The 14,311-nt window shown below is 43.4% G+C and overlaps 1 protein-coding gene across 10 annotated transcripts in view; it reads right to left on the reverse strand.

The window, feature by feature from the left end:
- Positions 1-14,311, reverse strand: part of LOC121270011 (A-kinase anchor protein 13-like) — a 394,374-nt gene that overhangs the window by 250,206 nt on the left and 129,857 nt on the right. For 9 of the 10 annotated variants that reach the window (XM_041175277.1, XM_041175275.1, XM_041175276.1 and 6 more), the window contains one exon: positions 2,108-2,404. The exons of the other annotated variant lie outside the window; for it this stretch is intronic. In XM_041175277.1, the coding sequence (XP_041031211.1) occupies positions 2,108-2,404 (297 nt within the window). The remainder of the gene's footprint in view (positions 1-2,107; positions 2,405-14,311) is intronic. 10 annotated transcript variants of the gene reach the window in all.

Consider the following 14,311-nt stretch of genomic DNA (forward strand, 5'->3'; position numbering starts at 1 on the left):
CTCTTATAAACTGGTTGAAGCCACTTCAGCAGATACAGTAAACAACCTTTATCAGTAATGAAAATTTAAAACAAAAAAATACATCTTGCCAATCCTTAAGTTAGAAAATGCCAAGCTCCACAGGCAGCTGCAATGTGAAGGAACCAGTATCAGAAGGTAAGCACCAAAGTGTAAGCCAACGATCCCATTAGTACTGTGACCTTTTATTCACCCTCCTGAAACTGCTCAAAAGATGAATAATCATTCAGTGAGAGAACCAGTGTAGCTGGAAAATACTCAGAGTTGAGAAGTTATTCATCTCAACACACACGGTCTGTTCACTCGCACATAAAATTCTCGCTTCAAAAGAGCTGCAGCTTACACAAAGATCGAGACAGGCTGCTGGTGTCTATCCACAAGACCATGACTGGCTGCAGACAAGGATTTTTTTGATTAAAGGTGCCCAGAGTTAATTCCCTCCTGCAGCCTTTAGTAAGGGGTCACTTCACTCAAGTCCCTCATTTCATTAAATTCCCAGCGAGCTTTCAGCAAAGCATAATGGCAATAGGTTAAAAAATTTCATATACTTTTGGAAAAAATGCTGAACTAGACTGAGTATGGCGCCACCTCAAAATGAGTTGATGGCAGCCCAAAGTAAAGGTACTAGAGCTGCAAAGTCCAGCAGCATTTTTTTTTTGAGCAGTCTTCTTGATCGCCAATCATTGCGAATGTGCCAACTTTATTTTGGGGTTGCCCCAAGACCTGTGCTAGCAAGTCCAGATTAACGAAAGTCTCACTCAATCCAAAAATTGCAACAGATTCACCTTGATATCTGTGTGTTTTTAGAAAACAGTATTACATGCTCATCAAAAACCACATTAATAAACTGGTTAAAATTAGCAGAGAGGGAAATGGCGGCTGAGTGTTTCTGAACTTGGGTTATGTGTTGAGAGAACATTTTGTGCCGTGTAACACTGGAGTGGGTCTGTTATTGTTGCTGGTAGCAGTGGAACAATACAGGGATAAATTAAGAGCAGTACACATGAAACGCACTGGCTCTTTCCAATACACCAAATAAACATATTGAAGCCCATCAAATGCAATCAAACTACAGGTTTTGCCCCACTGACAAGCTTCACAGATTCTGAATTGTATTTCAGTTTTCCTCCATTTCCTGCTTTGTATATTATAAATCCCTTGATCTAACTGGGCATATCATAGGTCGGCAGCTCCGGATGTGGCAGCCAAACCTCTCAACTGGATTACTTCATCGTCCTGTCTGGAATAGTACAGCCAGGATGCTTCCTCACAACATTAGGATTCAGGAGCAATGTTCCCTCTAAACTGCGCAGCAACCGGAAAGTTCCTGCGTGGGCCTCACACAAGTTGGTCCCTTCATGTTACCGTACATGCTTGACTACACAGACAAATTTGAAGGAGCCCTGCTCTTAAAACAAATCTCCCGTACACTCCAAAAAGAAATCAGAAGGTATGTTTGGTCAGACACCAGTGCAGTTGATACAGCATTTGCCCAGGAGGCTTGTAAGATTCATTGCAAGGCCTGAATAAATCTTGCCCCTCAATGCCAATTCTGAGCCAACATCAAATTCAGTGCCCTCTGAGACTCTTCACTAAAGTACTGTGATGGCTTCAAAGAAGTTATGCAACCCACGCACCCACAGGGAATTTTTAAAATATGAGGAGAGATTACACAAACTAGGCTTGAATTCCTGGAATAAAAGTTACAGTGTGATTCGATTCAGATTTTTAGGATTTTGGAAGGAATTGACAGCGTGGAGTGAGAGAGATTTTTCATGCCGTTCGGAGAGGCTAGGCTATAATTGTAAAAATCAGAGCCAGACCATTCAGGAGAGAAGTTAGGCAACAAGTGTGATGCTCTCTCCACCAAAGCAGCGAATGCTGGCTGGCTGAATTTTAAATCGGATATTGATGGAGTTTTGTGAGGCAAGGCCATTGAGGGATATGAAGCTAAGGTGGATGGATGCAGAAAAGTTGCAGATCAGCTATGATTTTATTGAATGCTGGAACATATTAGGAGTGCTGAATAGCTTCTTCCAATCTCCCCAAGTTGTGATGATGATCAATGAATCAAATCCTCAGTCCCTACCTGGCAGCTTGGCGTCTGGTCCCAGGACATTCCACATGGACGGCAAGACCAGATGTTGCACCTCCAAAGTCAAATTTTTATCCAGTAATGCCACGTTGTCGGAGGATACGCGGAAGTTATCCATTATCCTAATAGCGTTGAGTGCTTCTTGAGATCCAGCACTGCTCACCAGGAACTGTGCCATGTCATACGCAGTGTCCTGTACATACTGGAAATTCTCTTCTGCCAGCACAGAGACGGGAAATCCTTCCTTGGAGGCACACAGCACAACTTTCACTGTCTCACAGCAGTTGTGAGCTGCAAAGAGGAAAAAGAAACACGTTATGGAGACTATAACAGGTGTGATTTTGAAAGAAAAATATTTCCCGGAGTTGATTAGTATTTGAGCTGTTCTGTTTCAACTCCGGCTGGTTGAAAGATTAGGAGGGAACAAAATAGGGATGAAAATAGTCATTTCTGGAGGAGAGAAACTGAGACCAAAATGGAGAGAAAATGAAGCAAAGACAAGTAAAATGGAGGGAAGACTCGCTGTAGAATAAGCAAGATAGAATAGGGAACAGATAATTTAAGAAACCAACTGAGATCCACGAAATAGCACCAATGGCAGATAATCAGGGTAGCAATCAGAAAAACAATCATTTTGATGCAGCTGGCCTATTTAATTCTGATTCTGGTATTCAACGAGCAATGTAAGTGTGTTCCCCGTGCCATGACCTAATCAAAGGTGTGGGAAAAGAACCTTTTGCTTTACATTCATTTCATTTGAGAAGAGCAAACAATATTGCTTCGGAGACAAGCTAGCTCATAATAGGATGCCTTTCTGCTTAAATTTGTTACTCAAGTATAAACAGAGAATTGCACGTAATACATGACAAGGTAACTGTATCCCTGCACTTTCACCTAATTTTAGTCAAGATTCATAGCATCATCTCTTAGGCTTTCCCAGGGGCTTAAGTGAGACACACATCTTCTTCCATTTCTCCTTCCTTTGATAGATGTATAGAATATAAAAACCCAATCGTAATATCTTTTAAACACTACCACACTGATCTTCCCTTTTACTCTTTTCAATCTTCGTGGTGAACTTCTGCACTAAGGGCCTTTTTTTTGTGCTGTACAGCTAATTCATTTAAGCGTGCCAGCCCTTTGAACTTCTTTGCACAGACAGATACACGTGGTAACTAAAAGGAGTTGATCAGTGCACAGCCTACACCGAAAATTGCAGGTTGCTGCATGGCTGCGCAGCTTAAAGAGAATGTAAGTCTCAGCTCTTAACCTAGATTACCGAACAACACAGAAAAAAAAAGCTGCCTAGTATTATTCTCCACTTGTATCTTTTTTCATTTGTTCTCTGGATGTGGGCGTCAATTACTGTCCATCCTGGCTGCCCACAAAAGTTTAAGAGCCAACCATGCTGATGTGGGACTGGAGTCATATATAGACCAGACCTGGCTAAGGACGGCAGATTAAAAATCCTAACTGATTCACTAAAAGTCAGAGAGCTTCATGGTCACTTTTACTGATTCCAGCTTTTTATTTCCATTTTTTTTAAAAAAAAGACTGAATTCAAATTCTCCAACAGCTTTGTGTAGGATTGACAACTGTGATGACAACTGTGAGTAAATGTATCCCTGGAGGTTTCATCACATGTCTTGCCATCACACTCCAGCCATTATTTGGCCAACACATCCATCCTTGTGAGGCACTGCCTATCTATGTCAACTGGAAAGCAGAATGATTCACTGCCCGACTGGATGATGAATGACTGTCAACCAAACAGCCTATTTCTCATTTTCAATGTTTTCATATCTGGTAAAAAGAAATGTTCAAAGAAAATTACAACAAAAAAAAATTTTTTTATTGTCCCTATGATTTTTCTCCAGGGTTGCACACGGCAGTGAACTGGAGATGGAGCTTCCATTTCTGGAGACTCCAGGATGATCCTGGAGGGTTGGCAACTGTACTTTGGTGGGCTCTGAATTTATGCTTACTAAACTATTTGTCCAGACCTCAGGATTGATTAATCCAGTAGCACGACCACTACACGATTATGCCCAATCAATTACAAACAGATCGATTCAATGTATGTCATTTGACAAAATACAATACCCACTGAATGATTCATGGTTTATATGGGCAGATTAGATTAGTTGGCTAGTTCAAGTGAAGTCTGGTTAAAAAAATCAAAGTTTCATTTGTACCACCAGACTATTCTACTCAAACAGTGGAGTGAGCTATCCCTGAATCTTAGCACATCCTTGCACTAGAATGTAGGAATGCGCTACCCATCTCATAATACATTATGAACATTTAAAAGCATTCCCTTAAACATTGGAAACTGCCCATGATTTAATGTGACAATGCATAAGCCAACCTGCAAGATGGACTTTGCAAGGTAGCAGAAATTGTTGGTAGTAAAAGCTCCCATATTTTAACAGGTCGTTTTGAGGTTAATTTTTCATCCCACAGACTAAGACTAATCATAGAACAATTACCACAATGGATAAACTATTCAGTGAATCCAGTATTATCCATGCTAATCATTCTTGATCAGGTACAGGATGAGTTGGGAAATGTTGTTGTGCAGTATCACACCTCTTATAGCAGACATGCAGTCTAAGTCCACGGGACATCTGTTAGTCAAGTGAGGAATGAATGCAAGGGGCACATGAAGCTGGAGACATACCAGGAGATACAGGCTATTTTCTTGCAGGTCAGCAGCTCACCATCCAAAGCTCTCACAAACCAGACCAGGGATACCTGCCAACACAGCATTCAGTACAATAGCAACAAAGACCTGTTACTGCACTAATGCAGAATGACCTGGGATAATCATGGCTCAGCCACTAAGTATCCCTACCCTTAATGCACTGCTCATGGAGGAGAAACAGTGTTAAAGCCGGAAATGGACAAATGAGGTTTGGGAGCAATTTGTCCAGCTACCTTCTTTATAATGAATCCATGGAAAATGAAGAACAGAAATCATCTAATTATACAATTGTTTTCACTCATTTTGCAAGTCTAAAATTGCTTTATTAATGCATTGGAGCTCCATCGTGCTGCATGCCTGTGTGTGCGGGATAGGGTTAATTGTTATATCTCCCAACACACGGGGGATACTGACACTCCGTCCCAGTAAAGCAGCTAGAGGATGCACCAGACAAAAGCACATGCCTACCTACTGAATCAAATGGGAAACTCTCATCATTTGGCTCTTCCTCTGCATCTCTTAATAGTCAGTTTTGAGAGTGATGACACTGGAGACCTTGGAGCCAGTGTCTGCCTAGTTACACATGGTTTTCAGTTCAGAAAAGACAAGAACACAGGAACAAAAGAATTAGGAGATGTAGGCCAGTCGGCCTCTCAAGCCTCCTCCACCATTTAATAAGATCATGGCTGATCAGATTGTGGCCTCAACTCCACTTTCCTGTCTACCTCAATAACCCTTGATTCCCTTGTCAATCAAAAATCTATTTAACTCAGCCTTGAATACATTCAATGACCCAGCCCCAATTGTTCTCTGGGGAAGAATTCTACAGACTAACAACCCTCAGAGAAAAATTTCTCATCTCAGTCTTAAATGGGAGACCCCTAAATTTTTAAATTGTGCCCCCTAGTTCTAGACTTCCCCCACAAGGCGAAACATTCTCTCAGCGCCTAAGACCTAAGGGAATGAGGAGAAACACCTCAAGGGGAAACCAAAAGCTCTTTCAATGGGTCAATAAGTTTTTTCAGTGAATAATTGTGCCTTGCAGTTAAGGTGGCTCACCTCCACCTTCTCAAGGGCATTTGGGGATGGGCAATAAATGCTGGCCTAGCCAGCAATGCTCACATTCAGTGAAAGAATAAATAAAGGAAGTTTCCAAATTTGATCAACCATATGTGCTGAATTAGTTAATTCCAATTGGGGTTGTGTAAGGCATTCCGACAAACAGCCACAGCTTCCTTAACCTGGGAAACATTTGGCCAGGCATCCACCCAATTGTTAGTCAGTGATCATTGCACGTGTGAACACAAGATAAAGACAACATTGGTTTGGCAATGGTGCTCCACTCCATCCCCCATGGGCAAGGAGCCTGTCCACAATCGCCATCAACATTCACACTTGATTAATGGCAACGTGGGCAAACGTACAAGAGACAAGCACCCGTAGTGAAACCACACACTGGAGAGGACGCAATAACATCGGGGAAGAGGAGTGAAATTTGGACATCAAAAAAAAAGGACTGAAAAGGAATCCAAAATTAAGAAAATAGCCTGCGAAATTTAATATGTCAAAACGCTGAAAAGTCAGGCAACATTCTAGTGAGCTTGCAGTGCCACTTAACAGAATCCCAATCCAGCCTGGCTGTCAGGGTGAGTTGCTAAGCAGAAAGGAGTCGCTTCCCAACAGGGAGACAACTAAGAAGCACAAACAGGTTCTTCGGTGCCATTGTCAGGGGGGTGTACTAGCAACCAGCCAGACAACAAGATACGCAAATTGCAAGCTTGTGTTTCAGAAAGGAAATGGTGCATGATGAAACATGGTCTCTTAAAAGGTGAAACGGAGGAGAGAGAGAGAAAGAAAAAGAGTGAGAGAATATAAAAATACAGGTCATAGTTCCTAAAACAAGGCCACATTTTCATTAGAATGAGGGTCATTTATAAAAACAACATTAAGATAAAGAGGTATCAGGAATTTGCCTGAAAACAAAATTCACATTAACTAGTGTATCATTCTGCACACTGGCAACTGTACAACTGGTTTATTTTTATTTTACAAATGGTCTTTGAAATGGACACCATTCTAATGCACATTAATCATTGTATCGGATGGCCTTTGAACCATGCATTTCTCTTATGCTACACACAAAAAAAAAATCAGAATTTCTGAGTTATGAGACAATTTAGCATTTCCCACTGTGCACCAGCACCGAGGAGGCCAGAAATTGCACAGTTGGTGAGGGGACATGAGTTAATAAAATATCTACTTATCTGTGAATGAACATAATACAACACCAAACACAATCATCTGAACTGAATTTGCATTTATATAGTGCCTTTCACAATTTCATGATGTTCCAAAGTACTTTACAGCTAATTAAGAATATTTGAAATGTAGTCACCATGTAATGTAGGAAATGTGGCAGCCAATTTGCGCACGGTAAGCTCCCACAAGCAGCACTGTGATAATCACTAGATGATCCATTTAATAATCATGCTCAAAATCGTGATCTATTTAATTTCTTTTTGCCTTCATTGGTCTAATAATGTCACTTCCGTTGCTGCAATCCATAAAATTCTCCCATAATGATAGCATGGCTTTTCCTTTGAGTAGCTGATACTGCGGTGTGGAATTTAGAATGGGGAAAGGATGTGGGCAGGGGATGAGGGGTAGTTCCCAAGGGTGTACTGATATTTTTAGGTAATGCACCACAAGACAAGGTTGAAAATTGGAGTTGAATCTAATCCCCACTTGTAAAAATTACGGATTTTGACCTACAGCAACAGCTACTTTCATTCACAATATGACAGCGTATGCTGTTCAAAAAAAAAACAAAGCACTTGTCCCTTTAAAACAAAAGGTAATTCATTGTTTAAAGCTGTGGATACTTCCCACTGTGTTCAACACATTTTTACTAACTCTGGGAGCAATTTCAAGTTATCCCGTTGGGCGGAAAATGGGCGGGTTCAGGGCCGATGCCTGCTTCACACCTCAGCTAGTTTAATTTCCATTACAGAATCACAGAATGATTACAGCCCAGGAGGCGGCCATTCATTCATTCGTATCCATGCTAGCTCTCTGTAAGAACTCAGCTAACTGCACTCCACCCCTGCCGCCCTCCCACCACCACACACGCCACCCCCGCCTCATAGCTCTTGGTGCTGGTATTTAAATGACTCTCTTATTCAATTCCCTCTTGAAAGCCAAAATTGAACCTGCCTCCATCACACGCTCAGGTGGTGGGTTCCAGGTCCTAACCACTCACTAGGTACAAAAAGATTTTCCTCGTGTCGCCTTTGGCTCTTTTGTCAATCACCTTAAAATGACGTCTTCCAATTCTCGACCCTTCCACCCATGGGAACGGTTTCTCCCTATCTACTATGTCCAGACCCCTCATGAATCACCAACACCCTCCACCCGTGGGCTCTGCAGCCATTCACGACCATTTTTGACACTGGCACCAGGGAGGCAACATATCATCATGGCCACAGCTGCGGCTGCAGAAACATCTGTCTGCTCCTCTAGCTGTTGAATCCCCCACCGCTATTAACTTCAATGGAGAGTAAAATCGGACAGTATGTAAAATGACTGGCTGCCAAAGCCCACCAGTTTCCCACTGGGCACGTCAGGTTAAATTTATCCCCCCTCTGTCTGCAATAATGATACTTCAAATTTAAAAGTCAATCAGAGCAAAATCAGAGGAACAATTTCAATTACAGAATGTCAGTTGTACTACACAATTTTGGTTGTGTGTTGGCACAAACTGTACACTGCAAACTTGGTGTGACAGCACTTGAGCCTAATTTACAGAAATGGTATAAACTAGCCCCAGGCAGTGGGAACTTATAATCATATCGAATCATAAAGCCTAACAGCGTAGAAGCAAGCCTCTCTTCATGTTATGCCTGTGATAACTCAAACAGAAGCTATCTACTCGAATCCCATTTTCCTGTTTGTTTCTGTTTCTATCCCTGACTTTCAAATGTTTATCCAGTTCCCTTTTAAATGATGCAACAGTCTGTGCTTCAAAAACCACTTGTGGCGAGGCATTCGATAATCCACTTACTCCCTTGTGAAAACTTTGTTCGCAATCTCCCATTTAGGAATAAGGATTGAGTCTATGGTCCCTTGTTACTGATTTGTCATATCTTGCATCACTTCAGCTTCGATTACGCTGCAGCACACCTTAACCCAAAACAAACAGAAACTGATGGTTTCCTTGCAACAGAGCAGAAGTACTTCATTCTGTCAAGTGCTTTGACGTAAGGTGCTATATGAATGCAAACAGATTATCGCCCGTGATCATTATTTGTAAACTGTAAATGAATTTGTGAACATTTATGATCCTGCTACAAAGAGCGAACAAATCAAATCTTCCAATTTGGTTATCCTGCATTACTTTAAAAGTCACGAAAGGAAAGAAATATTTATTTAAAACCGTTAGAAAAGCATCAGTCGAGTAAGGAGTAGGGACTGTATCAAAAATTGATATTTTTATCAACTGGAAAAATTTTGCATGATTTCTGCTTCTGAAATTATTCCGGCAACAAATGCATAACCTTCAAAATATCTTCATTTCACTTCTGTCAAAGGAGGTCTCGAGTGCTTCCCTCATCTTAAGACTGTCAACCCAAGATCGTGGCTGCTGCAGTGTCATGTGAGCAGCTGATTAATGGCACAAACCAAGAGCTGTTGCAATAGCTTCCTGATCTCCTGCCGGAAAAAAAATCCAACCTGCCAAACCTCCCACATTGCTTCTTCTGCCGGCAGAAATTTTAATCGCAAAAGATTTTCGATTCTTGCACGAGGAAGACCAAAATGCAGAGCTCTCCAATCACCGAACCAAGATTGGTGCAGCGAGCATTAATTTAGGGGCAACCTTTGCCTTGCCCACAAAAGCCTCAAGCTTTTCTGTGCTCTCAGCAAACAGCAGAATCAAATTCCTGAGATGCCAGTCCTTCAGTACAGTTGCTTCTGTCTGTCCACAGTTATGTACATTTTCAATAAAAGGGCACATTTTTGAAGTGATTTTCTGCTGATCTTTCTTCTTATTACTGATTAAGACATCTGCTCTACCTTTTTTACCCCAACTTAATTCTCCTTTTTTTTAGAACTTAAGTCTCTTTTGGCAATCTTCCAAGAGCTCAACAGTTTTCATGGATCGGGTCTTCTGTCTCCAGAACAAATGACTCCAGTGCCGTGCAGCACAACATACTCAGCTGGTTCAGTGTTTGGTTAGGGTTTAAAATTACAATTGAGGGGGGAGCGGTCAGGGGTATCCTCAGGGGCCAGTCTTTATGGGAGGGGTGGAGGGCACCCAAAGTTGAAAGGAGGCTGTTGATGGAGACGCCCAATGCCCTCTTCCCACCAGAAGCCTGAGTTGGCTCACCCTCTACGCCTGAACTCCTCCTGCCAGCCTGAGGCTGGATGGGAAACAGCCCTCAAGTGGTCATTAATTGGTCACTTAAGGGGCTCAATTGGGGCAAGGGGAGGTAGGCCAGCCTAGGCCTGGTCCATGCCTCCTTCCACCACCTGGAAGTTCTCCTCCAAGTCATTCACCATCCTGACTTGGAAATATATCGCCGTTCCTTCACTGGGTCAAAATCCTGAAACTCCCTCCCTAACAGCACAATGGGTGTACCTACACCACGCAGGACTGCAGCGGCTCAAGGCGGCGGCTCACCACCACCTTCTCAAGGGCAACTAGGGGTGGGTAATAAATGCTGGCCCAGCCAGCGAAGCTCACATCCCTTGAATGAATTAAAAAAGCAGAGTGGTTGGGCCAGGCAAGTGCCCAGTGAGATGGCAATGCGAGGAATTTTACAGCCGCCCGCACCCCTCAGCCAGCAAACCCACCAGGGCATAATTTTATGTTCCCCGCTATGTCTTTGGCCTCCACTCTGTTGGAAGCCCATCACCAATGGTTTATTTAGAAAACAGGAGGCCGCATTGGCCAGGTATCGGGTTTCCATTTGCCAAATCAGCCTCTAAATTGAAACAAGAGAAATGTGAATGTAAAACTGCGCTTTCTTCCAACAGGGCCCAGAATCGCCTGTGCTAATTAATGAGGCTCCTATTTATTATGCAGGTTTAAGGTTAAAATCAGCCGATGTAATCCAGATTCTAAAGGAAATCTATTAATTTCAAGCTTCCAAAAAGATGAAGTATAGCATTACTTTTCTTTCATGCTGTTCTTTGTAGAAACAGACACTTAGATTGGTGTCATTCGCATTACTGAGTACAATAAAATAAGTGAACTGCAAGCAGGTGAGACAGTAGGACGCATTAGTAAACGTCAAAAAATAAAGTTAAATGACATACGATCACTTGAAAATGACCTATATGTTGGGAATGCAGCACAGAATCCACGTGCTTATTACAAACACCATCTTGATCAAAAAACAACCCACTATTAGCATCTTGGCCTTTCTTATTCACAGAATCAGAACATTGCAGCCACGGTGGGAGGCCATCGCTCCAAGTGTTTGCTTGCTCTTTGACAGAGACAGCCAAGTAGTCCCTCTTTCCCCATAGCCCTGCAATTCCCTTTTGAAAGTTACCATTGGATCTGCTTCTACCAGTTTCTGCTTACATACACCATCAAACACTCTCATAATTTTGAGCACCTCTAGCAAATCTGCCCTTCATCACCTCAGCGCCCAGTCCTTCTATTTAACTGAAGTCCCTCATCCCTGGTATTGCTCTGCTAAATCTTCCCTGCACCCTCAAGGGTTCGCCAAGCTTCCTAAAGTGTTATGCCCAGAATTGGATACAATTCTCCAGCTGAGGCCTAACCTGTGATTTATAAAGAGTTAGCGTAACTTTTGTTTCTGTAGTCCATGCCACTATTGTTAGGAAGAATGCATAGCTTTAAATTTAATTTATAAAAGGAATAGTGAGAGTTTGAATCATTTTCTGGTATCTGTATTGAAATCTTTCCAACCTTTTTGTCTGTTCTTGTTTAATAAACGTTTTATCCTGAATGTTAACAGTATACTGGCAGATTTTTGTAAATGTGTTCAGTAACTGACCGCCATGATTTCTTAAAAAATGAAGTTAGGATCTACCAAGCCAGGTTTCACTCTGGGGTCTGACTAGTCTGGTATTAACATCAGCTGGGATCATAACTCTATCCATTAAGATATATATTTTTTTGGAAAAATATACTTTATTCATAAAATATCTGGAAGAACATTACAAAACATTTCTAAATGGCCATCACAAAGAGTGCAATCAGATTCAACTTTTACACATGGATCATGAGATGCTTCAATACAATCAATGAATATTGCAGTCATTTCAATATGGTCATTACAGATAGACAGTGCAACGGTATTATAGTTATCGACATACATCATGCTGCACTCTGAGGTGCTTCAATATAATTATGATACATTTAGTATTCACTACATACATTCATTGTGAGCCATACAGCCTGAGGGGTCTATACCTTTCCCAGCCCCGCGGTGCACTATCGCAGAAAGGTCTTAGACAGCGACCTTTCCCCATTGCGCCTTTGCAGCGGCTGCCCCAAGCTTTAGTGCATCCCTCAGCAGGTAGTCCTGGACCTTGGAATGTTCCAGTCTGCAACACTCGGTTGGGGACAACTCTTTGCGCTGGAAGACCAACAAGGTTCAGGCAGACCAAAGAACGTCTTTCACCGAGTTGATGTTCCTCCAGCTGCAGTTGATGTTTGTCTCGGTGTGTGTCCCTGGGAAAACCCCTACAGCAAGAGTCCTGTGTCACAGAACTGCTCGGGATGACCTTCGACAAAAACCACTGCCTCTTTCCAGACCTTCTTTGCAAGGGGACATTCCACAAGGAGGTGAACAATGGTCTCTTCCCCACCACAGCCACCTCGAGGACAATGCGCAAAGGGGGTGAGACTCCTAGCATGTAGGAAGGATCTGACGGTGAGGTCCTTTCTCACCACCAGCCAAACTACATCTTGTTGCTTGTTGGAAAGCCCTGGCAATGAGGCATTTTGCCAGATCACTTTGACAGACTACTCGGGGAACCATCCCACAGAATCCACCCTCTCCTTTTCCCGCAGGGCCTCTAGGGTGTTACGTGCCGATCACTGCCTGATGGTCTTGCGGTCAAAGGTGTTTCTCTGCATAAATTTTTCCATGAGGGTCAGGTGGTAGGGCACAGTCCAACTACTTAGAGCATTCCACAGCAGCGTGGCCAGACCCATCCTTTGCAACAATGGGGACAGGTAGAACCTCAGCACCTAGTGATATTTGGTGTTTGCGTACTGAGGGTCTATGCACAGTTTGATGCAGCCGCACACAAAGCTGGCCGTCAGGATGAGGGCAACGTTGGGCACATTTTTGCCCCCTTTATCTAGAGGCTTGTATATCGCATTCCTGCAGACACGATCCATTTTCAACCTCCAGATAAAGTGAAAAATGGCTCGGGTGATCGCCATCGCGCAGGAGTGTGGAATGGGCCAGACCTGCGCCACGTACAGCAACAGCGAGAGTGCCTCACACCTGATGACCAGGTTCTTACCCGCAATGGAGAGGGAGCGTTGCTCCCACATGTCCAGTTTTATTTGCACCATAGCCACTCGCTCCTTCCAGTTTTTAACGCATGCCCCGGTCCCTCCGAACCATATCCCCGGCATCTTCAGGCCGTCAGCCCTGACGGTGATGGGGACAAAGGATCGGTCAGCCCAGTTCCCAAAGAACATGGCCTTGCTCTTGCCACGATTTACCTTGGCTCCCGAGGCCAGTTCGAATTGGTCACGGATGTTGAACAGCGGATCTGAGCAGAAGACAGCGATATTGTCCATGTACAGTGAGGCTTTGACCCGAGTCCCCCCACAGCCTGGGATTGTCACTCCTCTTATGCCCGGATCCTTCCCGATGGACTCAGCAAAGGGTTTTATGCAACACACAAACAGGACAGGGGAGAGAGGGCAGCCCTGCCTGATTCCAGATTTAACTGGAAAGCTTTCTGATTCCTGCCCATTGATTGAATCTGCACTACTGATGTTAGTGTAGAGTAACTGGATCCAGTTGCAGATTCCCTCCCCAAACCATTTTGGAGAGCACATCCACCATGTAGGTGTGCGATATTCTGTCAAAGGCCTTCTCCTGATCCAGGCTGATGAGGCAGGTGTCCACACCCCTCTCCTGCACACAGGCAATCGTACCCCTGAGCAGCGCAAGGCTGTCAGAGATCTTCCTGCCAGGCACAGCGCAGGTCTGGTCAGGGTGGATCACCAACTCCAGAGCAGACTTGACCCGACTAAGGATGACCTTGGACAGAATCTTATAGTCCACATTCAACAATGAAATGGGTCGCCAATTTCTAATTTCCTCCCTTTCCCCCTTCCGCTTGTAGATGAGGGTAATGATGCCTTTCCTCATGGATTCTGACATGCTGCCGGCCAGGAGCATACTCTCCTACACTTCTAGCAGGTCTGGGCCAATCAAGTCCCACAGAGCCGGATACAACTCTGCCGGTAAGCCATCACTTCCGGGAGTTTTGCT

The sequence above is a fragment of the Carcharodon carcharias genome, chromosome 26, assembly GCF_017639515.1.
Source record: "Carcharodon carcharias isolate sCarCar2 chromosome 26, sCarCar2.pri, whole genome shotgun sequence".
Classification (NCBI taxonomy): domain Eukaryota; kingdom Metazoa; phylum Chordata; class Chondrichthyes; order Lamniformes; family Lamnidae; genus Carcharodon; species Carcharodon carcharias.